Source organism: Protomyctophum parallelum, assembly GCF_964188405.1.
Source record: "Protomyctophum parallelum genome assembly, chromosome: 14".
Lineage (NCBI taxonomy): Eukaryota > Metazoa > Chordata > Actinopteri > Myctophiformes > Myctophidae > Protomyctophum > Protomyctophum parallelum.
Window position 1 is genome coordinate 11,393,049 of NC_139709.1, and position 24,993 is coordinate 11,418,041.

At 43.0% G+C, this 24,993-nt stretch overlaps 3 protein-coding genes across 4 annotated transcripts in view; all 3 read left to right on the plus strand.

Annotated features, from left to right (window-relative positions):
• LOC310870597 (C-X-C chemokine receptor type 4-like) overlaps positions 1-24,993 on the plus strand; it is a 277,312-nt gene that overhangs the window by 10,516 nt on the left and 241,803 nt on the right. The gene's annotated exons all lie outside the window — the stretch shown is intronic.
• Positions 1,588-18,967, plus strand: mcm6 (minichromosome maintenance complex component 6). Of its 2 annotated transcripts, none has more exons than XM_083781839.1 (18): positions 1,588-1,739; positions 3,606-3,752; positions 4,253-4,363; positions 4,634-4,721; positions 5,876-6,037; positions 7,109-7,274; positions 8,048-8,193; positions 8,845-8,995; positions 9,517-9,658; positions 10,689-10,830; positions 11,924-12,031; positions 12,470-12,625; positions 13,159-13,287; positions 13,568-13,732; positions 14,774-14,894; positions 15,716-15,898; positions 16,098-16,237; positions 18,170-18,967. In XM_083781839.1, the coding sequence occupies exons 1-18, from the start codon at positions 1,636-1,638 to the stop codon at positions 18,275-18,277; spliced, it is 2,469 nt and encodes an 822-aa protein (XP_083637965.1). In that variant the 5' UTR covers positions 1,588-1,635; the 3' UTR covers positions 18,278-18,967. The 2 variants fall into 2 exon arrangements, with proteins under 2 accessions (XP_083637965.1, XP_083637966.1); XM_083781840.1 differs by having other exon boundaries at positions 15,719-15,898.
• LOC310870599 (uncharacterized protein) lies at positions 19,945-23,430 on the plus strand. The gene is made up of 3 exons (XM_083781851.1): positions 19,945-20,011; positions 20,976-21,291; positions 22,884-23,430. Exons 1-3 carry the CDS (start codon positions 19,972-19,974, stop codon positions 23,062-23,064), a joined length of 537 nt encoding a protein of 178 aa, XP_083637977.1. The 5' UTR covers positions 19,945-19,971; the 3' UTR covers positions 23,065-23,430.

The following is a 24,993-nucleotide window of genomic DNA, read 5'->3' on the forward strand; positions in this document are numbered from 1 at the left end:
TGTGTCAGAATCAGATGGAGAACGGCTCAACTTCCTGCTGCTTAACAATTGTGGGAACACCAGAGATCAAGACAGATCAAGACCCACAGAGAGAGAGAGAGAGAGAGAGAGAGAGAGAGAGAGAGAGAGAGAGAGAGAGAGAGAGAGAGAGAGAGAGAGAGAGAGAGAGAGACATGGTCCGTGTCCAAATCGCCCGCAACAACTTCCTCCTCTCTTCCTGGTGGGTGAATACAATGACAGGTGAAACCAATAGCCTGTCGGGGGGTTTATTTGTATTGCTCTGGGCAGATGGAGAGGTATAGTAGGATGAGAAAGCAGGTGGTCTCAACCCTAGACAGTATTGCTCTGACCCCCCAACACCATTAAGGTCCGTTCTGAGAAAGATCATCATATATACAGCCACTGACACCTAGAGCAGTGGTTCCCAAACATGTCAAGGAACAATAAAATTAAATAAATGTCAAGGACCCCCACATTGACACTAAATAGCCCCGCAGACCCCCGTTTGAGGAGATTTGCCAGGGACCACCAAAGATTCTCATGGCTCTAGCAGTGATTCTCAACCCGTTTAATTTCAAGGACCCTATAGTTTGACATGCATATTAGACAGTCTACAGACCCCCATTAAAAGCACATTAAGATCATTTCCAAAAATGATTTTGGTGGGTCCCGATTTTGGTGGGTCCCAGTTTTCAATCAATTGATTGATTGAAAATGTTATTTACAGGTTAGAATGGGTACAGTTCAAGGAAAGTACAGGTCAATACAAAATGTGTTTAAATGTAATGTAGTGAAATGTATATTTGAAATACCGTCGGTATACATTAACATTTCACTACATTACAAGTATGGTACGGGACCATGAATACGCCAGTTGACTTCGTCTCAGTGATAAACAGCGTCCTCAAGTGGTCTCCCAAGGTAACTACTAACTACACAGAACATTTAGAGACGTACACAAAACATACAGCTTTCAGCTAAAACCTATAGGTACTGTTTGTTAACGGTGTTTTTGTTATGTGTGACATAATAAACTTGAACGAGGCATACATCTGATTCTGAACTGATGCACAGAACAACTTTAGTGCAGTGGTAACCAATCAAAGTTTAACTCTGAGTGTACAAATGGAACCAATATCAGAATATGGTCCATTTTGTTCTATTTGTACCCTCTCAGAGTTACAGACCCATAAGGGCCCATTTGGTTCCAAGCTATCATTTAGCTGGGGTCCCCCTGGAACTCCCTCAATGACCCATGTGGGTCCCCGGGCCCCACTTTGGGAGCCACTGACGTGCACAATGTTAAATGTTTTCTCCCAAACTGTGCGCGTGTACGTACGTACACACACTACACAGACGGAAGTGTGTCGCGGGAAAGCGTTGAAGGGATATGACGCAATGCTGCATAGCCTCGTTAGGATTGGTTGGAATCGCCAATGTGTTTACGTGAACACGAACGCTGCCAGACCCGATTGGTTCACATTGGCGCGCCAAACGTCACGTGATGTCGGTTTTCGCGCGAAACATTGTGTTCTATCTCCTCCTCCTTTCCAGTTCCACAGCTTGACTTGCAGACAGTGCAAAAAGAAGAGGACAGAAACATTTTTATAACTTTTATATTAAAGTTTTAACAGCATGGATCTGAACACACAGGCGGCCGCCGATAACAACGCGGGGCAGACGGTGAAGGACGAGCTGGGAGAGAAATGCCAGAAGTTGTTCCAGGCTTTCTTGGAGGAGTGAGTGTTGACTTATTGTTCTCCGTCGTGCTGGCTTCAGGCTGCATGGTCTGTGATGGTGGCACCGTGCTCAACGATTAATTAACGGCATTTCCAGTGGTTCCCAAACCTTTTCATGGACCCCCAAAATGACCGTCATTAGCCCGCGGGCCCCCCATTAGAAAATATATGCCAAGGAAGCCCCATAAGAGAAGATTTTTACGGCTCTAGCAGTGATTTTAACCGATTTTCATTTCAAAGACCCCCAGGTTTGACCAGAATTATGCTACGCGTAACGGACCCCCATTTAATGGCATTTCTACCTATTTTACCCTGAGAGTGTACAAATGGAACCTCTCAAAGTTACAGACCAATAAGAGTCCATTTCATTCCTAATTATCATTTAGCTGGGGACCCCCTGGAAATGCCTCAAGGACCCCTTGGGGTCCCCGCACCCCACTTTGGGAACCACTGACTTAGATGGTTGAACACAAAGGTGTGTGTGTGAGTTCACTGTGCCTTATTATTGCTACACTGTTACCGTTCATCAGAGAAAAATCACACCCATGTGAACTGAGGGTGCAACTAACTATACTTGTATTGTTGTAGTTACTGTTCTGTACTGACTGTACTCTATGGTGTTCTTAGCCCCTCTCGGAACCCTCCATAAAGCTTTTCTGAAAGTTGGATGTCGCTTTGTGTAGGGTCCCTGTTCATATTTATATTTTCGTATGGGAATTTTGGAACGCGGACATAAATATGCTCACTAACATCGTATCTGTGCTGTTTGACGGCCTGTTTTCCTTTGAGGGCTTCTGAATTCGTGAACTATAAGTACCTATACATACCGCTGCGAATATCTCCTGTGGCGCGGAAGCCGTTAAGTATTGACCGATTTGGTCGCTTTATTTCTTGTTTGTTTACCGTTTATTGTACCGCCTCCCGGTGTGCGGTTGGCTTGTGCGGCTACGTCCCTGCCTCTGATCTGCTCTGTCATAGCTATAGCGCCACTAGCTAGCCAGATAGGCGGTACAATGAGGTGTCAATAAACAAGGAAGGAAGAGAAGAATCAAAGCGACCAAATCGGTCAAACAAAACAAAAATACTTAACGGCTTCCGCGCCACAGGAGATATTCGCAGCGGTATGTATAGGTACTTAAACTTCACAGATTCAGAAGCCCTCAGAGGAAAAAAAGCAGTAAAAGAGCGCAGACAGGCCGTATTCACGGTGTTTATGTTTTATGTATGTCCGCGTACCAGGTGGCCGGGTACTGCTGGAACAGGACCCCATGGTCTGGGTCGTCAAAAATGTCAGAAACTTCAGTACCATTGGGTTCTGCTTGGAGGGCTATGGTGTTCTGTACTCTGTACTGTACTTGGAGTACTGTACTGACTGTAATAGTCTAATAATACAGTGTTGTGAGTGAAATGAGCCAACCCAGCTCGCAACAAACTATTGTGACACTGCATTCCTTTCAATCCTGCCGTGCCTTTCATTAATCACTCATCATGTAGGCCTACTGTAGATAATGATCTGTTCTGTTTTGACTGTCAAGAGTCAGGTATTTTAGATCTGCATACTTTCTCACCAACATTGCACCTTAATGATAAATCACAACAATTTAAGCTACATTGACAAACTAGTTTAGCTTGTAGAACTTCCTCCTGTCCTCAAGTAACACGATCCTCTAAGAAGCCATGCATCTACCTGCTGTAACTAATAACTTTATGTATACTGTAATACGCACCCATTCACATTTAGGTGCGGCCCTTTTCTCCTGCAACTGTACTGATAAGACCCAATTATTGAAATTCCAAAGGGCAGTGCAGCACATTTATACTACTTGTTTCCAACACCAACATTAATCCAGTATTGTGTCCTCCCAGGTACCAGACCGGGGACGGGGAGGTGAAGTACGTCCGGGAGGCCGAGGAGCTGATCAGGCCAGAGAGGAACACGCTGCTGGTCAGCTTCACCGACCTGGAGTGTTTCAACCAGGAGCTGGCCACAACCATCCAGGAAGAGTTTTACAGGTAACGCGCTTTGGGTTGACTATTTTGGGGGCGGGAACGAACCCCTTTTGGTGTTTTTAAAGTATTATGTTATACTTTACCTGTTGGAAAAATAGCAGATCTACAAGCTTGTAGGTTGATGATGAGCTGCCAAGCAGGGACTGACCCCCCCCAATCCAACCCTTGATGCTGAGCTGCCAAGCAGGGAGGCATTGGGTCCCATTTTTCAGATTCTTTGGTATGACCTGCCACCTGGCTGGGGAATCTGGATTGAACCTCAGTCTCAGGGCGGACACTCTAACCACAAGGCCACTGAGCAGTATGTGTGTGACAGCCTGCTATTATATTTAAAGGCGTATTTCACTTTCAAATCAACATAGAAATATATTTGTTTTAAAACTTAGTTGAAAGTGAAATATCCCTTTTTTAATTGTGAATTTACGATCAGTGGATGCTTCATAAATTCCAGACTGACTATCTGTAGATGAATAACAGGATTGTCTTGTTCGTCTTGTTTTCAGGATTTACCCCTTTCTTTGTTGTTCGGTGCGCAACTTTGCTCGAGATCATGGGAATGTTCCTCTTAACAAAGAATTCTACGTTGCCATTGAGGACCTGCCTACCAGACACAAGTAAGACAGACAAACTTAAAGTCATGTTTATTGGGCATGTGTGACTTTACTGTGTGTATATAGCTACATGCCATCATGTAAGTGATTCCGAAGTAGCAGCCTAATTAAAGCATATTAATTATGAATTGGTTAAACATAAGTTTAATACTGTGAAGGGAAGAACATAATATATTATGTACTGAATTGGATCAATATACATAATCACAAAAGAAGTGCCTGCTACCAATGTGTTGATCACGTTTATCTTTGGCGTGTGTGTGTGATGGATAGGATCCGCGAGCTGTCATCTCTGCGTATCGGCGCCCTGGTGAGGATCAGTGGCCAGGTGGTCAGGACACACCCAGTACACCCTGAACTGGTGAGGTTCATTCTGTACCCTGAATAGATCCTAAACTTAACCGTGAACTGGTGAGGTTCATTCTGTACCCTGAATAGATCCTAAACCCTAACCGGTGAGGTTCATTCTGTACCCTGAATAGATACTAAACTAAAGCCTAACCCTGAACTGGTGAGACTCATCTGTACCCTGAATAGATCCTAAAGCCTTATCCATACCCTAAATGGATCCTAAACTAAAGCCTAATCCATACTAGCCTCGGTCCCAGGCTTACTTATCTGCGAAAAGAAAAGCCTGTTCACAACGTAAGGCAGAGAAGCTATCAGCGGATGTATCCTCCGGAACATCCGTCAAATGTATTTCCCCCGGATACGATATTTTCCAGACCAATCAACTTGATTTGTAAAGCATCAACGTCATTTCCTTGGGCAATACTTCCGCTAAAATCCCGCAATTTCAGCTGATAGTCTTTTTAGCGTAGGTCTTGCCCAGGGTGAATCCATACCCTGCCTGTATAGATCCTAAACTAAAGCCTAATCCATACCCTGTAGTATGACAGTGTCTCTTAATATGTGAGTACATACACCGTTGTGTTTGGGATGTCATTCTTGATTTATATGTATATATAAAACTTAGCAGAAAGAGAAATCTTAGTCCTACTCATCTGGCTCATTCAACATGCAATATGTCTCCTGAAAACGGGATACAGTTTATTATTTGTTGTTGGTCATCATGTGTGTGCACATGCATGCCTGACGGTACAACGGCATTGTGATTGCAGGTGGCTTGTTAGCATAATTATGCCAATACAGTGAATACACTGACCAGCTCAGTGGCCTTGTGGTTAGAGTGTCCGCTCTGAGACTGGGAGGTTGGGGTTCGATCCCATACCAAGTCATACCAAAGACTCTAAAAATGGGACCCAATGCCGCCCTGCTTGACACTCAGCATCAAGGGTTGGATTGGGGGGTAAGTCCCTGTGACATACTAGCGTCATGTCCAGGGGGTGTACTTGTACATCAAGCTGCCTCACGCTACAGAAACAGGAGATGGGCTCCTGCCCTATGGGCCTCATGGCTCGGCAAGGCTACTCACTTAGTGAATACACGGACTCATTGTTGCGTGTTGCAGGTGAGCGGGTGTTTAATACACTGACTCATTGTTGCGTGTTGCAGGTGAGCGGGTGTTTCCTCTGCATGGACTGCCAGGGGATGATCAAGGATGTACCGCAGCAGTTTAAATACTCCCCGCCCACCGTCTGCAGGAACCCCGTCTGCAACAACCGCGCTCGTTTCCACCTCGACACGCACAAGTCGAAGTTCATCGACTTCCAGAAGGTGAGGTGGTGGTGGCAGAGTGTGTTTGTGTTTGTTTGATCAGGGCTGAACTTTGTGTGATTTGAATTTTTGTCCCTTTTGGACGATTCTACAAATGACTTCTAAATCATCACAGCTTTCTGAAAAAACCCTATGTTTCTATGTCAGTGGTGCTCAACCTTTTTCATGCCAAGGACCCCCAGAATTATATCTGTATTTGGCCGCATCCCCCATCTGAAAATATGTGGTTCCAGGGACCTCCCAGAAGCAAAGATTTGAGTTAAAAACGTTCCCTGTGAAAGAATATACATTCAAAGATTTGCGTCACATTTTCGTGTTTTTTCAAAAATGGCAGATCTACAATCTCGTAGTGCGACACTTGGTGCCGCTCTACGAGCTTGTAGATCTGCTATTTTTCAATAGCTAAAGTATAACATAATGCTTAAAATACCTGCAATGTGAAAGCATTGAATACATTGAATACTCAGGTACGGAAGTATCAGAAACCAGGCAATCATAATATGCATGCAACCAAGTGTTGGTCGTGCAGCCTAGGCGCCCAGACAGTTGAGCTAACCGACCCGTCCGGGCCATAGTGTGCTATTCTTTTTACTTTGCCGTAGAAATGATGAGTTTCACATGTCTCTTCTCTGACTGAAAGATGGAGAGAACTACAACAACTCTGATCTCGGCATTGACACAGATCAGCAATTTTCATTGCTCAAGCACAGGTAGAGCCATTTTTAGTCGACGAAATCAACACAGTTGACTGTTGGTATTGTGCAGGTCCGTATCCAGGAGACCCAGGCGGAGCTGCATATTAACCTTGTGTATGGGTGCGTTAGGTTCGTATCCGGTTCGTATCCAGGAGACCCAGGCGGAGCTGCATATTAACCCTGTGTATGGGTGCGTTAGGTTCGTATCCAGGAGTCCCAGGCGGAGCTGCATATTAACCCTGTGTATGGGTGCGTTAGGTTCGTATCCAGGAGACCCAGGCGGAGCTGCATATTAACCTTGTGTATGGGTGCGTTAGGTTCGTATCCAGGAGACCCAGGCGGAGCTGCATATTAACCTTGTGTATGGGTGCGTTAGGTTCGTATCCAGGAGACCCAGGCGGAGCTGCCCCGCGGTTCCATCCCTCGCTCCCTGGAGATCATCCTGAGGGCGGAGGCGGTGGAGACGGCGCAGGCCGGAGACCGATGCGACTTCACCGGAACGCTCATCGTGGTTCCCGACGTGTCGCAACTCGCCACGCCTGGTACGTACCCGTGGTACACATGGCCCCGCCGTCTGGAGTTAACCCATTCTGACCTGAGATCAGATTCTAAAAATGTCTTCTACATCCTGACAGATTTCTGAAAAAAGCTATGTTTCCATGTCAGTCGTTCTTCGATTTTTCAAAAATAGCAGACCTACAAGCTCGTCGCGCTACGAGCTTGTAGATCTGCTATTTTTCAATAGCTAAAGCATAACATAATGCGAACAACAAAAGGGGTTCCCGCCCCAAAATGGGTTAATGGGTTGAAATTCACGTGCACTCAAAGCTACAAGTGATGGAGAAACGATGGAGAAAAATCCGAAAATAGCGTGCTATTCTTTTTACTGTGCCGTAGAAATGATGAGTTTCACAACACGTCTCCTCTGACTGAAAAATGGAGAGAACTACAACAACTCTGATCTCGGCATTGACACAGATCAGCAATTTCATTGCTCAAGCACAGGAAATTCACGTGCACTCAAAGCTACAAGTGATGTGAAAAGCTGAGCTTGAAAGACTAGTTGGGGGAAAATGACAAATTCCATGGTGGAAAAAATACGAGGGCAATGATTTTATTTCAGTGGGAAGCGACTGGATGGTTGGGCGATAGTACTGTTTTGGAGTAGAATTCCGTTTTTATTTACACAAAAAATGGCAATACATGCAAACAAAGCTACATAAAATGTATGAAATCGGCAGATTCTGTATGTGTCCTATGAACAGACTAATAAGTGTGTGTGTGTGTGTGTGTGTGTGTGTGTGTGTGTGTGTAGGAGTACGTGCAGAGACCAGTTCTCGTGTTGGGGGTGGACAGGGTTTCGAGACCGAGGGCCTGAGAGGTCTGAAGGCCCTCGGGGTCAGAGAACTATCCTACAGACTGGCCTTCCTGGCCTGTAGTGTGGCCCCCACCAACCCACGGGTATGTGAGAGAGAGAGAGAGAGAGACACACACACACCACACACACACACACACACACACACCCCCTACCAACCCACGGGTATGTGAGAGAGAGATAGTGTGCTATTCTTTTTACTGTGCCGTAGAAATGATGAGTTTCACAACACGTCTCCTCTGACTGAAAAATGGAGAGAACTACAACAACTCTGATCTCGGCATTGACACAGATCAGCAATTTCATTGCTCAAGCACAGGTAGAGCCATTCATGTACTGTATGGGGGTTTGCTTAACGGCTACTTACAGTTAACCGATCATCTCTGAAACGTTAAGACTGCCTAACCTTGGCATTTGTTAAATTGACCAATGTAATTTTATTTAACAAGGTAGCTTTCGGTTGGTTATCATTGCAAGATATGAAGATAAACGGGCACAACAAACCTCCAGCTGCAAAATAACGTTCTTCTACATTTGACAAATGAAAGTTTTCTGGTTACAATACTCTGAACCCCTAATTGCTCCTTATGTGCTGGTTGGTGCCTTGCATGATTTCCGCCAAACATCGGTGTATGAATGTGTGTGTGTGTGTGTGAATGGGTGAATGTAATGCACAAACTATGTAAAGCGCTATATAAATGCACCATTTAGGTCTTGTGTGTTTATTTGAATTGCAGTTTGGCGGCAAGGAGCTGCGTGAGGAGGAGCAGACGGCAGAGAGCATAAAGAGCCAGATGTCTGTGAAGGAGTGGGAGAAGGTGTTTGAGATGAGCCAGGATAAGAACCTCTACCACAACCTGTGCACCAGCCTCTTCCCTACCATACACGGTAAGAACCTACGATAAGAACCACGATAAGAACCTCTACCACAACCTGTGCACCAGCCTCTTCCCTACCATACACGGTAAGAACCTACGATAAGAACCACGATAAGAACCTCTACCACAACCTGTGTACCAGCCTCTTCCCTACCATACACGGTAAGAGCCTACGATAAGAACCTCTACCACAACCTGTGTACCAGCCTCTTCCCTACCATACACGGTAACGGCCACAAGACGCATCGCCATGCATGCAATGCAGCCATCTTAGGAGGGCAGTTTAGCTGCATCAATTTGGAATGTTAGAGTTGATATTATGTTGCATTGAATCGTTTTCACATGGTCCGAGATTTACAAATCGAATACACGGTCATTAATCTGTCTCTACTCTCTACAGACACAGTATGTTCTCTACCACGTCTGTGGCGATACAACATTCTGTTATTTGTGGTCGTGTGGTACACTCCACAGGTTAGTCTGTCGTACCATCCGTCGTGTGGTTTCTTTTAAAATAATTGCTGTGCTCAGGTAATGACGAGGTGAAGCGCGGCGTCCTGCTGATGCTGTTCGGAGGCGTTCCCAAGACCACCATGGAGAGAACGTCCCTCAGAGGTGACATCAACGTCTGCATCGTAGGAGACCCCAGCACGGCCAAGAGCCAGTTCCTCAAGTAAGACACTCAACACTCAGTCTGTGCGTCATCCTTCTAGGCCTGTCACAATTAATCACCTAATCTCAATTACTTTTGCATAATCGTCGTTTTCATGTTGGAAAAATGCCCATACATTTTCAAACATTTTATTTAAATTTTTTAGAATTGGCAGATCTACAAGATCTGTGCAATTTGTGATTATAAACCCAAGGCAAACAGAAAGACAATTTGTACTTTTTGTAGTGTTCCAATGCAAAAACACAATTTAAACGTTAATCACAATTATTTGTGACAATTAATCGTCAAATTAAATGTGTACTCGCGACAGCCTTACATCTTCATTCCATATCTACCCACAACTTTGGTTGTCTGATTATTAGTCACTATCGAAGGCTATGGTCTTGTATGGATGACAGCTTCCAATCACAGTGCTATATCTTTTTATGCCTTTATTGATAGGGAACAGTAGTCAGACAGGAAAGGGGGGAGAGAGATGGGGAGTGACACGTGGCAAAGGCCGTCAGGCGTCGAACCCGCGGCACGCTGTCTGGCTGGTCGTGCAGCCTAGGCGCCCAGACGGTTGAGCTAACCGACCCGTCCGGGCCATAGTGTGCTATTCTTTTTACTGTGCCTTAGAAATGATGAGTTTCACAACACGTCTCCTCTGACTGAAAAATGGAGAGAACTACAACAACTCTGATCTCGGCATTGACACAGATCAGCAATTTCAATGTTCGTCAACTACCTTTTTCCACTGAAGAAGACTAAATGGAAACTAAATAAAAACGCAGCTATGATGACTAAAACTAAGACTAAATAATATATTGACAATTTCGTAAAAAAACAACAACTAAAAAACAAAACAAAACTAAAATGATAGGAAGGGACTAGTGGACAAGATATCCAGTATAAGTAATTTTACACTTGGTTGCATGCTGAAAATAGCAGATAGATCGGCTATTTTCAGCAAAATGTGACTAAAACTAAATAAACTATTCAAGAGACTGATTAAAACTAAAATCTAAATTTGCTGTGCTGTGTCCTCCAGGCATGTGGAGGAGTTCAGCCCCAGAGCGGTGTACACCAGCGGTAAGGCCAGCAGCGCCGCCGGCCTGACGGCAGCGGTCGTCCGAGACGAAGAGTCCCACGAGTTCGTCATCGAGGCTGGAGCGCTCATGCTGGCCGACAACGTGAGTTTTTAACGCCATTCTGACCTGAGATCAGATTCTAAAAATGTCTTCTACATCCTGACAGTTTTCCATTCTGACCTGAGATCAGATTCTAAAAATGTCTTCTATGTCAGTCGCTCTTTGATTTTTCTAAAAATAGCAGACCTACAAGCTCGTAGTAGATCTGCTATTTTTAAATAGCTAAAGCATAACGTAATGCTAACACCAAAAGGGGTTCCCGCCCCAAAATGGGTTAAGTAACGCCATATAGAATTAGTCTGTTTTCCACAGGAAATGTGACGCAGTTGAAATGATGAGTTTCACATGTCTCTTCTCTGACTGAAAATCAATGGAGAGAACTACAACAACTCTGATCTCGGCATTGACACAGATCAGCGCATATATAGTATATAACTATGCACACCTAGGCTGAAACCCCCCCCCCCCCCTTCTCGTTGGAATCCCCAACAAACAACCCCCCCGCCCCTTCTCGTTGGAATCCCCAACAAACAACCCCCCCCCCCCCCTTTCCACCTGATGGACTATAGTGAACGCATAGGTTGCATACAGTAAATATTTAGATTTTAATTATTAGTACTTTTTAAATATATTATGCTTTTAAGTAGTTCCTCTTAAAAAGTCGTTTTTATGATCTTTTATATAGTAACTGTGTTTGTGTGTACTGTGATTTCTGTTGTCTTTACCACTGCACAAAAGAAGTTTCCGAAAGGAAAAATAAAGTTCTTTGAAGTTGAAGTGATACATGTACTAGATTCTTTTCAGCGCATATTTACTAGCGTTTTGTTTTTTACTTTTAAATAGTTTAAATGTATGTACATTAATTGGCACTGAGAAATGCCCACTGGAAGTCTGTTAACGTATAGCAATTGAAATGGAGGGAATCGGTCCATTTATTAACAAAATGCTATCATTTCCACCATCTTATTCCAAGGGTAACGGTTAATAATGTGTGTCTGCTGCAAATCTGAATTACGCTACTGTCTGTACATTATTGGATTCTATATCATGTTAAATAATAATACTGAGGGTTATATGTTGAAAGTTAACTGGTGTGTGTTTGTGTGTGTGTGTGTGTGTGTGTGTGTGTGTCCAGGGTGTGTGTTGTATCGATGAGTTTGACAAGATGGAGGTCAGGGACCAGGTGGCCATCCATGAGGCCATGGAGCAGCAGACCATCAGCATCACCAAGGCTGGAGTCAAGGTACGACTTTCTAAAAGTGAATTCATTATTGTGTGATGCAACTCCAGATGCTAAACAAGCACTACTCATTGAGTAGTGTTGCGATGCGAAAAAAGCGTGCTATTCTTTTTACTGTGCCGTAGAAATGATGAGTTTCACAACACGTCTCCTCTGACTGAAAAATGGAGAGAACTACAACAACTCTGATCTCGGCATTGACACAGATCAGCAATTTCATTGCTCAAGCACAGGTAGAGCCATTACATGTATGTAGGGGACATCTACATACATTGGTAGTTGGAAAGGTTTGAGGTTCAAACCTTGGGTCTCCCACATGGGAAATCAAACCATCTACCGCTAGGTCAAGAGGGATTTATCACAAGGCTTTTGGGCTTTGCTACACGAGGAACACAATTAAGAGTATTTATTGAGTTTTTCTACGCATTTTGCCGTCTTCAGGCCACACTGAATGCCCGCACCTCCATCCTAGCCGCGGCCAACCCGGTCAACGGGCGCTACGACCGCAGCAAGAGTCTGAAGCAAAACATCAACCTGTCGGCGCCCATCATGAGCCGCTTTGACCTGTTCTTCATACTGGTGGACGACTGCAACGAGGTACGCTCGTGTGTGTGTGTGTGTGTGTGTGTGTGTGTGTGACCCACTCAGTTCACACGGGTGTGATTTTAATTTTTTTACTGTGCCGTAGAAATGATGAGTTTCAACATGTCTCCCTCTGACTGAAAAATGGAGAGAACTACAACAACTCTGATCTCGGCATTGCACAGGTAGAGCCATTTCTTTGAGTGGTGCAACCACTCCAAGGAACAGCAATGTCCGTGTTGTTCACCTATGTGTTGGTTAATGAGCACCAGTATGAGTACCAGTAGGGGCGCTGTTGTGCCAGAAATTTGAGAGAGCGACAGTGCTGCACTGTTGCCTGCTAATGAGAGAGAGAGAGAGATAGGAGAGGGGGGGGGGGGGGGTGTGTAACATCCATACTGGTAGTCTGGTATATACAGTGTACTACAGACAGGCCGACAACTTATTATATCTTGTTGAGGTGTGTGTGTATTACATACACTGTTGTAGGTTATATATTGTGTTCAAATCATGTATTTGATTTTCATGTAGTATGCATTTTATTTCAGGTTACCGACTACGCCATCGCCAGGCGTATTGTGGACCTTCACTCCCGTTTGAATGAATCTGTGGACAGAATGTACTCTCTTGATGAGATCCGCAGATATCTGCTGTTTGCCCGCCAATTCAAACCCAAGGTACGTTTGGACACACAAAGTGTTTCTTAACCCATTTTGACCTGAGATCAGATTCTAAAAATGTCTGTTTGAAAATGACAGTTTTCTGAAAGCTCTTTCTATGTCAGTCGTTCTTCGATCTTTCAAAAATAGCAGACCTACAAGCTCGTAGCGCGCCACTCGGTGGCACGCTATGAGCTTGTAAATCTGGTATTTTTAAATGGCTAAAGCATAATGTAATGCTAACACCAAAACAGGTTCCCGTGTTAAAGTGTTGCTCATGACCTCGCCCTGTCTGCAGATCTCCAGCGACTCGACGGAGTTCATCGTGGAGCAGTACAAGCGTCTCCGCCAGCGCGACGTCTCAGGGGGCGTCTCCAAGTCAGCCTGGCGAATCACGGTGCGGCAGCTAGAGAGCATGATCCGGCTGTCGGAGGGCATGGCCCGCATGCACTGCTGTGATGAGGTACGTCTTTATTTATCACTGCTGTGATGAGGCACGTCTTTATTCATCACTGCTGTGATGAGGTACGCCTTTATTTATCACTGCTGTGATGAGGTACGTCTTTATTTATCACTGCTGTGATGAGGTACGTCTTTATTTATCACTGCTGTGATGAGGTACGTCTTTATTCATCACTGCTGTGATGAGGTACATCTTTATTCATCACTGCTGTGATGAGGTACGTCTTTATTTATCACTGCTGTGATGAGGTACGTCTTTATTCATCACTGCTGTGATGAGGTACGTCTTTATTCATCACTGCTGTGATGAGGTACGTCTTTATTCATCACTGCTGTGATGAGGTACGTCTTTATTCATCACTGCTGTGATGAGGTACGTCTTTATTTATCACTGCTGTGATGAGGTACGTCTTTATTCATCACTGCTGTGATGAGGTACGTCTTTATTCATCACTGCTGTGATGAGGTACGTCTTTATTCATCACTGCTGTGATGAGGTACGTCTTTATTCATCACTGCTGTGGTGAGGTACGTCTTTATTCATCACTGCTGTGGTGAGGTACGTCTTTATTCATCACTGCTGTGATGAGGTACGTCTTTATTCATCACTGCTGTGATGAGGTACGTCTTTATTCATCACTGCTGTGGTGAGGTACGTCTTTATTCATCACTGCTGTGGTGAGGTACGTCTTTATTCATCACTGCTGTGATGAGGTACGTCTTTATTTATCACTGCTGTGATGAGGTACGTCTTCATTTCGTTTCATTTTTGGTTTTTCATCATTTTATTTACTGCTTTCGTTTTTAACATTTTCCATGAAAGAAAGAAAAAAGGAGCAAGAAGGAGATTAATCTTATTTATTTTATACCTACCTAAAAATCACATAATTGATGCACTGTTACCAGCCATTACCTGACTCCACCATGATTACTGCTACCAGACATTAGACTCCACCATGATTACTGCTACCAGCCATTACCTGTGGTTCTGATCTGTACCATGTGGTTCTGTGTGGTTCTGATCTGTACCGTGTGGTTCCAGGTTCAACCCAAACACGTGAAGGAAGCCTTCCGTCTGTTGAACAAGTCCATCATCAGAGTGGAGACGCCAGACATCAACCTGGAAGGAGAGGACGATATGGAGACGGAGGTGGAGGAGACTGGTACGCGCACGCACGCACTCACGCACACACATGTACACATGATAGGGATGCACCGTTATATCGGCCGATATTTGCCTACATTTTGCATACATTTTATGCTGGCGTTGTTGGTGTTTTGGTCATCTGCAGCCTACCAAGCTGTATAGATTCTGAAAGTACATGACTGTTGCAGTAGAAATGATGAGTTTCACATGTCTCTTCTCTGACTAAAAATCAATGGAGAGAACTACAACAACTCTGATCTGGGCATTGACACGGATAACAAGAGACACACACCGAGACAAAAGTCAAGTGATCCACCAAGGCCACATGTATAGATGCTAAACACTGGACTCATGAACTACATGTGATGCATTGGGTAAAGTCAATTAGGGCAGGTGGCCGAACGGTTTGCGGAGCGGTCTTGATATCTGAAGGTCGCTAGTTCGTATCCCCGGACCGGCACGTTAAAATTACCACAGCTGAAGTGCCCTTGAGCAAGGCATTGAACCTCTACCATGAAATGTTCTATGAGCGGGGCCTGGCTGTAAAAAAGTTCTTGAGCTTAGTCCAGTTACCCTGGGTAAACATAGTAACTTTGCTTTGCCTGTCACTATTATGAAATTGGATTATCTGAATAAGGATTAGGGGAAATTGCGATTTTGTAATAATTGTGACAGGCCTAGAGACAATTCAGATACACCAATACTTCAAGACATGAATGACTACAAACGAAATGTGATTTAAAAAAAGACAACACTATGCACCAGGATGGAAAACAACTTAATCCTCCATTGACTTGCAAAATCAGTCTGACAACTATCTCTCTGTTCAACGTTTAGAAGCTGTCGTCACCAACGGAGTAAACGGACATACCAACGGAGTGGACGGCCACGCCGACGGCCCTGTCAATGGCCACGCCGAGCCGCCGGGCAGCCAGCCCAAACCGTCTCTCCGCCTGTCGTTCGCAGACTACCGCCGCATCTCCAACCTGCTGGTGCTGCATCTCCGCAGGGCAGAGGATGGTGAGTCGCTCGTCGCCACCCTTCTCCCCTAGTATACTTGTGGTTGCATCTAAAATAGCCGATCTAGGATCATGCGTCGTGAGCTTGTAGATGTAACTATAAGAATAACTCGGGGCTTAATGTCACTCAGACTAGTTGCAAATGCGTTTCAACATCTGCTTTTTACCAACTGGTGTTGTGTGTGTGTGTGTGTGCATAGCTGAAGAAGAGGAGGATCTGAAGAAGAGTGCTGTGGTGAACTGGTACTTGAAGGAGATAGAGTCGGAGATAGACTCTGAGGAGGAGCTTGTCAACAAGAAGGCGTTGATAGAGAAGGTCATCCACAGACTGGTGCACTATGTAAGTACACGGCCTACTGTAATATACACACAGTCATGGTACTGCTTTATTGTTTTTAGGGTTACAGCTTCCTCAAACCGTTCATAAAACTGCACCCATTGGAGTACAATATTCAGATAAAATTCATGAACCATTAGCAATTTCACTTTAATCCGTCTGTCTCTATCACAAACTTTTTACCATAGAATATGTATTTGAAGCAACATTAACCCATTTTGGGGCGGAAACCCCTTTTGGTGTTTTAAGCATTGTTATACTTTAGCCATTGAGAAATAGCAGATCTACAAGCTCATAGCGCGCCACCGAGTGCCGTGCAAGAGCTTGTAGGTCTGCTATTTTTGAAAAATCATGAAAATGTGGCGCAAATCTTTGAGAAAGAAAAAATATATATATATATATTCTTTCAGAGCCAAAGATTTTAACTCAAATCTTTGCTTCTGGGTGGGGGTTCCCTGGAACAACATATTTTCAGATGGGGGTCGGCGGCCAATTACATATAATCTTGGGGGTCCTTGACATGAAAATGACTGACATAGAAACCTAGGGTTTTTCAGGATTTAGAAGACATTTGTAGAATCTTTCCCAGTGGTGGGGAAAAAAATCGATTAGTCAATTAATCGCGATGCCATCATGGGCGATAATTCATCGATGCACAAATGTCAAACATCGATTATATAATGTGTTTTTTTTACCGGAGCAAAATGGCGGAACTAATCTGCGACTGCGCTGCGTCGTCGTACCGGACCGTTTAGAGTGACGCACACAGCGCTCGCACACGCTTTAGCTTTCAACAACCAAAACAGAACGAGTTACCAACGCGGAGGGGAAGAGAAAAAAGATGACAGAAAGGGAACATTTTGGATTGTATGAGGTTGAGGGGACATGAGAACTCGATAAAACTCACACCATCGACCGCCTGTGAAATGTGGCCGAGATGGGACGATGTAGTGTGGCTCCAAAGTGCTAACATGGCCCGGAATCCGTCGCTCTCCACGACCGAATGTGAACGTAAATCCTTTGCAATAAAAGTGCCGATGGACTTCGTAATTCTAGTCGCCTTTTCTGAGTGCATGGGCAGCTGTCCGTGTGTTCAGAATCGGGATGGTTGTCTTGACTGCATCTCTGGATGTCAGTGGGCAATATGGTCTTGTACACGTTGTGAGTTGTATCGAGTTCCCGTGTCCCCTCAACATCATAGAATCCAAAATGTTGCCATACGTACACTTGTAAAATACTTTTAAACCAAATGCTCCTTAATGTGTGCAAACAAACAGAAAGGTGCAACATAATAGTCTCAATAACTACCCCAAAGCTTTGTTAATGACACTTCAGTAACTGAAAATTAAATCCCTGAATAAGGAAACAAAGAAAAGCACCTTTTTTTGTCCTAACAAAGAATAAAGGCAATAAAGTGCTGCTGACCTCAACCGAAATCCTGCCCATGCCTATGACATGACATCTTATGTCATTATTAATATATATTTATTGTATGCTTGTACAAACTCATTCTTTTTTTTTAAAGAAAGCTGCTTATTGCTGTTCTGTATTTGGCCACGGACACCCATCTGAAAATATTTTCTTCTATGGACCCCCCCAGAAGCAAAGATTTGAGTTAAAAACGTGCACTGTGAAAGAATATATATATTCATAATAATTAGAAAGCACTTTGTTTATTAGTCGCACAGTGACTGAGTGATTAACAGTGAGTGATTAATCATGATTAATCGGGATTAATCGAATCGTAACATAGCCCAATTAATCAGGATTAATCGGGATTAATCGAATCGTGACCCTCGGAAACGATGTGTAATCGCATCGCCAGGTACCTGGCGATATCCGCCACTAGTCAAAATGGGTTAAAAGGGGGAGAAACCATGCTAACATCCATAGTAACTAACTAGCGCTGCATCTGTGTTGTTCTACTTGTCGTAGGATCACATTCTGATCGAGTTGTCCAAGTCTGGGCTGAAGGGAACTCAGACCGAGAGTCCGGAAGAAGAGGTGGTTCTGGTGGTCAACCCTAACTTCTCCCTGGAGTAGTAGAATGAACTCCTAAACATACCGTCAAGGATTCGTCACACACTGATCTCACTGCTCAGCGTGTGGAGGGTCGGTCCTGCAGAAGTGGCCCTTACAGAGCACCATTGGATGAATACGAGACAAGTCTTGTAATTACTTTTCCATCTATGTTGTTTTTATCGAATGCCGATATGTAGCAATTGGAATACATAGTGATGGTGTTTGAGATCTCCCTTTTTTATATTTGGTTCTTGTTTTAGAGTTAATCCTTTCTCCCGTTTAGAGGTCGCACTCTAAGCCCACCTTCCATTTCAAAACAAAAAACAAAGATAGATTTAGTCACAGTGACTTGTAAATATGCTGCTTTTATTTCTTCTAACATGTGGCTTAGTGTTTGTCTGACACTTGTATTGTCAGTGTTGCCACCACTTTGGAATTGAGAAACAGAGAAATAACCCAACTGTTTAGTGGGTTCTTAAAACTGTATTAGAGGTCTTTCTCTCTGTGAATCAGTTATTTTATATGAAGAGGAGCATTGTCCCTGAATTGCATACAGAATTATTTTGTAGAATTAATGAGGTATTTTGTGAATACATGTACTGTATGCCTTGTTCTGTCTGAGGGTTTAATACCAAGATTGTACAGGAGTGGCTTGCCTCCCTGTGTGTACTTTGATATGCTTTGCCTGTTTTATTAGTTTAATAAAGTACATCTTTATTAACTATTGTGCCTGTCTATCTTTTATACAATGTACACTGATATATGTGACCACATTTGACTGAGGCGGGACTGCCATTGGATTTTTTTTTTTTAATTTTCTTTTTCATGTCATGAAAGCAGGGAATCGTAGCTTCAAATTGACATTGGTTGTTCCATTTGACCCACCAGTTTTGGAGATATGGCTTAGAGTAATGTCTTGCAGAAAACAGTGAGTTGAGAAAACAGGCTTGAAATGTTCACTTCTGTGTACTCTTAACAATACACCTAGCTACATGTTTAGACATGCTCTAATATGTGACGAGTCTGCCTGTGCTATTAACTCATTTTGGACTCATTTATCTGGTAAAAAGCTGGAAATTAATAATAATACACACTATTGATACGATCCTTTTGTGGTCAGTAAAACACAGACTGTTGCCCAACTCTAATTCCGTCCAAAAGGTTGCCATAGTTGCCCACTGAATATTGGTAGTGATCTGACATAATTATCTAACCAACCCATCTGGATCTAGACTATAGAGATACATATATGGAGCTGGCAGAGACATCTAGTGTGACATGCTAATGTAAAAACTATATACGAATATGACTGACAGTGACTCATGATGACATCAGTGAGATGTCATGTAAAAAGGGCCTGTCAGTCTTGAGGTCAGATACAATCAGCGTAAACTCGGTATTTAATGTGAAAGCGTTGAACCCAGAATCTACCACGATCCAGGACTAGAACCTTCAAGATCATCGACCAGCTCCCACCAGGAGAGAGTCCACTCAGTCCAGTCACCTTTCCTTTGAGTGGTGTTTCATAATAATACAATAATTACAGTATATATTGATCTAGATATTGATTACACAAACCTTTTGGGAGGCGTCAAAACCGACCACTGTGTTTCCCAACTCTGCCCAGTAGGTGGCGCAGATGTCTTAATCCGTCAGGGACAAGTCCTCTATCTGCGCATGCTCGCCGGCCCCGAAGAAGTCAACAACAATCCAAGATGGCGGCGCCCTGTGCGAGACTAGCGGTGTTGGTGAAAGGTAAACTTGTCACTGTCAAATTACTTTGTCAAACATTTAGTAGTACTTTCAAAATAGAAAGATCTGAGGAATTCTAAGATGTACTTGTGATGAGATGTATGTAGATGTTTTTTTTTTCTCTCTAAAGGCTACAAATCAATTGACTAATTTTAAGCACAGTTGGTTTGGGGAAATTGGGGGATTATATATAATAAGTGTTGACTTGACATTTAATTATGTGAAAGAAAGAGGCTAGAATGGTCATGGAAATATATCTTTCCGTTGACCGTTGTTGTTCCTCGTGAATTAATGTCGTCGCATTTGATTGATTGATTGAAATATTTATTAACAGTTTGTAGAATTTACAGTACATTTTAAGCACAAACTCAATACAAAGACTGTCAACTGTGAGTGGACGACCCAATTAAGCATTACACTTGTTTACAACAGGGTCCACATTGTTCAATTCATCAAAGCATCAGAATCATTCAGGCAAGAGACGGTCACCCCCATAGACATATCTAGCAAGGGACTAAATTAATTTCGCTCCTATACCACAAAAATGTGGAACGCCCTACCAACGGTCATTAAGACATGCAAATCCCTTGACTCCTTCAAAAACTGTGCACCTGCCTGCAATTCGAAACTGACCCCCGTAAAATCTGAATCCCCCACCCACCCCTTTTCCTCCTCACTATAGGCCTATGTATTTTTTCCCCTTTTTACCTCCTCTACTATGATTTCCTGTATTTGGCTATATAGAATATATATATATATATATATATGTGTGTATATTTGTAATTGTACTCTAAATGTTATGAGGAATTGAACATGGTGGATTGTAATGTAAACAAGTGCAATGCTTTATGGTTGTCGTCCACAGTTAACAGTCTTGTATTGAGTTCTAGAAATGCACTGTAATTCTCCAATCTGTTAATAAATACTTTCAATCAATCAATCAATCTTGTGTGTCATTCAATTGCAGGTGTGCGCCACCTTGTGTCGGGTGGATCATTGTGGACTGTGCCAGTGTGTCGGCTGCGCACAGCGTCGCCTCTGTGTTTGCGTCTCCTAACGGCTGACCATTGTCGCCCACTCCACCTGTCATCTGGACCTACGCTGTCCAGCGCTGCTGGTACCACCAAGACGGAGCAACAGACTCGGATAGAACCACAGAAGACAGCCGGCACACAGAATGACATCGGAAAGGCAAAAGAGGAAGAAGAAGAGTACGACGAGGGTCCCGAGTACATCCCCCAGCGAAAGGGAAAGAACCCCATGATAAAGATTGGCTATGCCTGGTGAGCAGTGATCATGGAACAGTGTTTTTTTGAGTGGTGCAATCACTCCTATAGAGCGTCGCAGTCCCTCCCCCTTTCAGAACAACGAGTGGCCCAGGAAATGAATCGCAATGCATTTTGCCCATAGGCTTTTCTTAAAGTATTTATTTAAAGACGGTTACGCAAAGCCGTAATGACAAAGCCAACTCGGATCGTGACAAATCATGACAATGAACACAATGTTTTGGGCCGATCAAATAATTTATAAGAAGAAAAACAAAACAAATAGTGTTGTCTCCTGCCTTTATTTTCTTCTTTCTAATGATTTGATCGGCCCAAAATATTGTGTTCATTGTCATGATTTGTCACGATCCGAGTTGGCTTTGTCCGCGGCTTAACCGTCTTTAAATAAATACTTTAAGAAAAGCCTATGGGCTATGGGCCGAGTTAGACCTTACCATGACCCGATTCTACAAAATGTCTTCTAAATCATAATAGTTTTCTGAAAACATGTTTCTGTGTCAGTGGTTGTCAAACCTTTTCATGTCAAAGACCCCTGAAAATTGATGCATTTTGGCTGCCGTCCCCCATCTCAAAGATATTTGGTTCCAGGGACCACCCAGAAGCAAAGATTTGAGTTAAAGACTATTGCATTTTCATGAAGTTTCTAAAATAGCAGATTGTATATCTGCTATTTTTCCAATAGTTAAATTATAAAATAATAATGGTTAAAACTAAAATGTGGTTAAAATATAAAGTGACGTTGATGCTTTCCTGGTCTTAATGGGTTAAGTAAAAGTATCAACACTATTGTATAAATAGTTACAAGGACAAGTTCAGTATTCAAAATGTACTTGAAGTATATAAGTACAAAATAATTGGCAGTGTTGTTTTTGGCAGAAAATTTCTATTTTAGTTTAGTCATAGTCATTGGAATGAAACTTAATTTAGTTTCAGTCATATCTTAGTCACCTGGAATGTTTTAGTGTTAGTCTAGTTTTAGTTGACTAAATGTCATAAGATTTTAGTCGACTAAATCTGCAGTTATTTTTGTCGACTAAATTGTATTTTGGCAGGCCTTGATGCCGTCGTAATGGCTCATTTTAAAGTGAACGGGGCTGTATGGACGATTTTAGCCCGCTTTGCTCTTTGTCTGTAATTCGGATCGCGGAAGTGGATTATGTGTCGGCTCAATAACAAATCATGGGACTATTTTCAAGCTGATTTTCATCATTAGGAGGTAGAATTACGACACTTTGACGCTTCAAAGGTAACTGTAAACGGCCCAGGCCGTAGCGTAACGGTCTGGGCACCGGACTGGTAATCCAGTCGCAGTGTGCCGCGGGTTCGACTCCCGGACCCGACACGGCCTTTACTGCATGTCATCCCCCCATCTCTCTCCCGTTTCCTGTCAGCCTACTGTCTGTCCCTTCAAAAAATCAATAAAAGGCGTAAGCCGCAAAAAAAAAAAAAAAAAAAAAGGTAACTGTAAACACCGGCAGTCAGCCTGACATGTTATTTAGACTATAAAGCACGGAATGGGTTTTAAATTATTACCAGTTCCTTACCTCGTTACACAAAATGTCTACTCACTCCATATTTATTTCTAACAGGATGATAGGTCTACCTTCGGGAATCATCGGCTTCCTCCTGGCCAAGAGACAGGTGGACAAAAACCGTCTGAAGCAGCTGAAAGTCCGCCAGAGGATGAAGAGGTCAAACGAAGGAGAGTATGAAGGCAGCCGTTACCGCCTTCACCAATCTCAATCTGCAGTGCCCAAACTGGACCAGTAATTAATGTATGAAGGTATTTTCACTTGGATGCTTACTTGGACATCTTAAATGGTGTCACTGAGTATGTATGTAGGGCAGGCTATGTATATCTTGCTGTTGTCTGCATCATCAAAGAGTACCCTTTCTTTTTCTTTTTTTTTACATGTATTTAAAATTCAAATTGACTGAAATATCTCCACCATTGGAGACAAGCAGGACATCTTGGGGTTTTTGCCTTTAAATATGTTTACCTGTTCCACAGAACGAAGTGCACCTTCTCCCTAGCACTTTTTTTCGGACACTTGGACAAGCCTGTTGTCGTAATGAAATGTATTCCACTATTTATGTAATGTGTCCAAAATCTGAAAATAAAAACGAACAACTGAACCGACATGTAGATGTTTGGTAATTTCATTCTGTTTTGAAACATGACAGGCTGTATTCTTATGAGAATATTGTATGACAGTGGTTCTCAAAGTGTGTCCGGGGACACCCCCAGGGGTCCTGGAGGAGGTGTCAAGGGCCCCACCGCAAAATGAGGAACAGTTTAAACAATTAAAAAATTAGCTTGGAAAAAGAAAATAAACTTTCTACAAATCTTATCTTGTGGTGGTGTCTGGCACAAAATCCTTTCAAATGAGGATCCATGGCCAAATACATTATACATTTAAATTGAGTGTCATTGCAATGTAAATATTTGAGAACCACTGTTGCAGGAAATTGGGAATAAGCATCTAGACAGTACAGTTGAAATTAAAGGCTGAAATCAAAAGTAACTACAGAAGCTTGTAATTGGAACGTAAACTAATTGATCCTTAACTTTACTGACCGAAGAATAACAAAAGAATGCTTCAAGCTTACTAAAAAGAGACCTCTGTTGGAAGTGACTGAATGATTAGTGTAACGGTCTAATTAAGAACACATGTTCCATGTTCAAATCCCTGTCCTCCAATGGTTCAATGAGTACTTTTGAACAAGTGTAACAGTGTTCACCGGTTACACAAGTTTAAAACTCAAAAGCATTAGAAGACACCAGATGAGGGCCAATGGCATGCGGGCCTTGGTGCAATGGTGTGGTGTGCTTATGATCAGTTGCTTCTACTACAGATATTTCTCAGGTTCAAGTCCCATACTTTTTGGATATGATGTGTGGGAGGAGTAAGAATCAACAATATTCGCCAATATCTTCCAGTGTTTCATCTGCCGGCACATGACGCTGTGGGGCCTCATGTCGTATAGCTATATAAAGGAGAGGTTCAGATTGGAGCTAGAATAAAATCGGGAACCCCCAGGGGTCCTTGAGGGAGTTCCAGGGGGTCCCCAGCTAAATGATAGTTTGGAACCAATTGGACCCTCATGGGTCTAAATTCACATTGATTTTACAATATAAATTGGGGGTCCCAGAGATAGAAATGCCATTAAATGGGGGTCCGTGGGTTAATGCATGTCAAACTGTGGGTCATTTAAATTAAATTGATAAGCAGTGCTACAGACGTAAAAATCTTCTCATATGGGGATCCCTGGCATATCTTTTCAAATGGGGGGTCCGCAGGCTAATTAGTGTCAATTTGGGAGTCCTTGACATGAACAAGTTTGGGAACCACTGTTTTAAAACACCAGACATTAAATTACTATATAATTATTGTATGTCTTTAATAATTGTCTTGAATGAATTGAATACACATGACCACAATGGCCATGAAACAATTAAGTCCTGCAGGTCATTAGTGTTATCCTTGTTAGTTGTTAGCATCATTGTATATTATCATAATAAACTCTGTACTATTTGCAAAAAAATAATTTGTTAATAAATGATCAATCAATGATTATCAGAGTGGGACTGTACGATTATTCTCCACCAGGGGGTGCTGCAAACGCTTCTTTGTTGTAAAAAAATGTTGGGGAAAATGGATCACAAACTAAACTAAACGCTTCAACAGATAATTATTT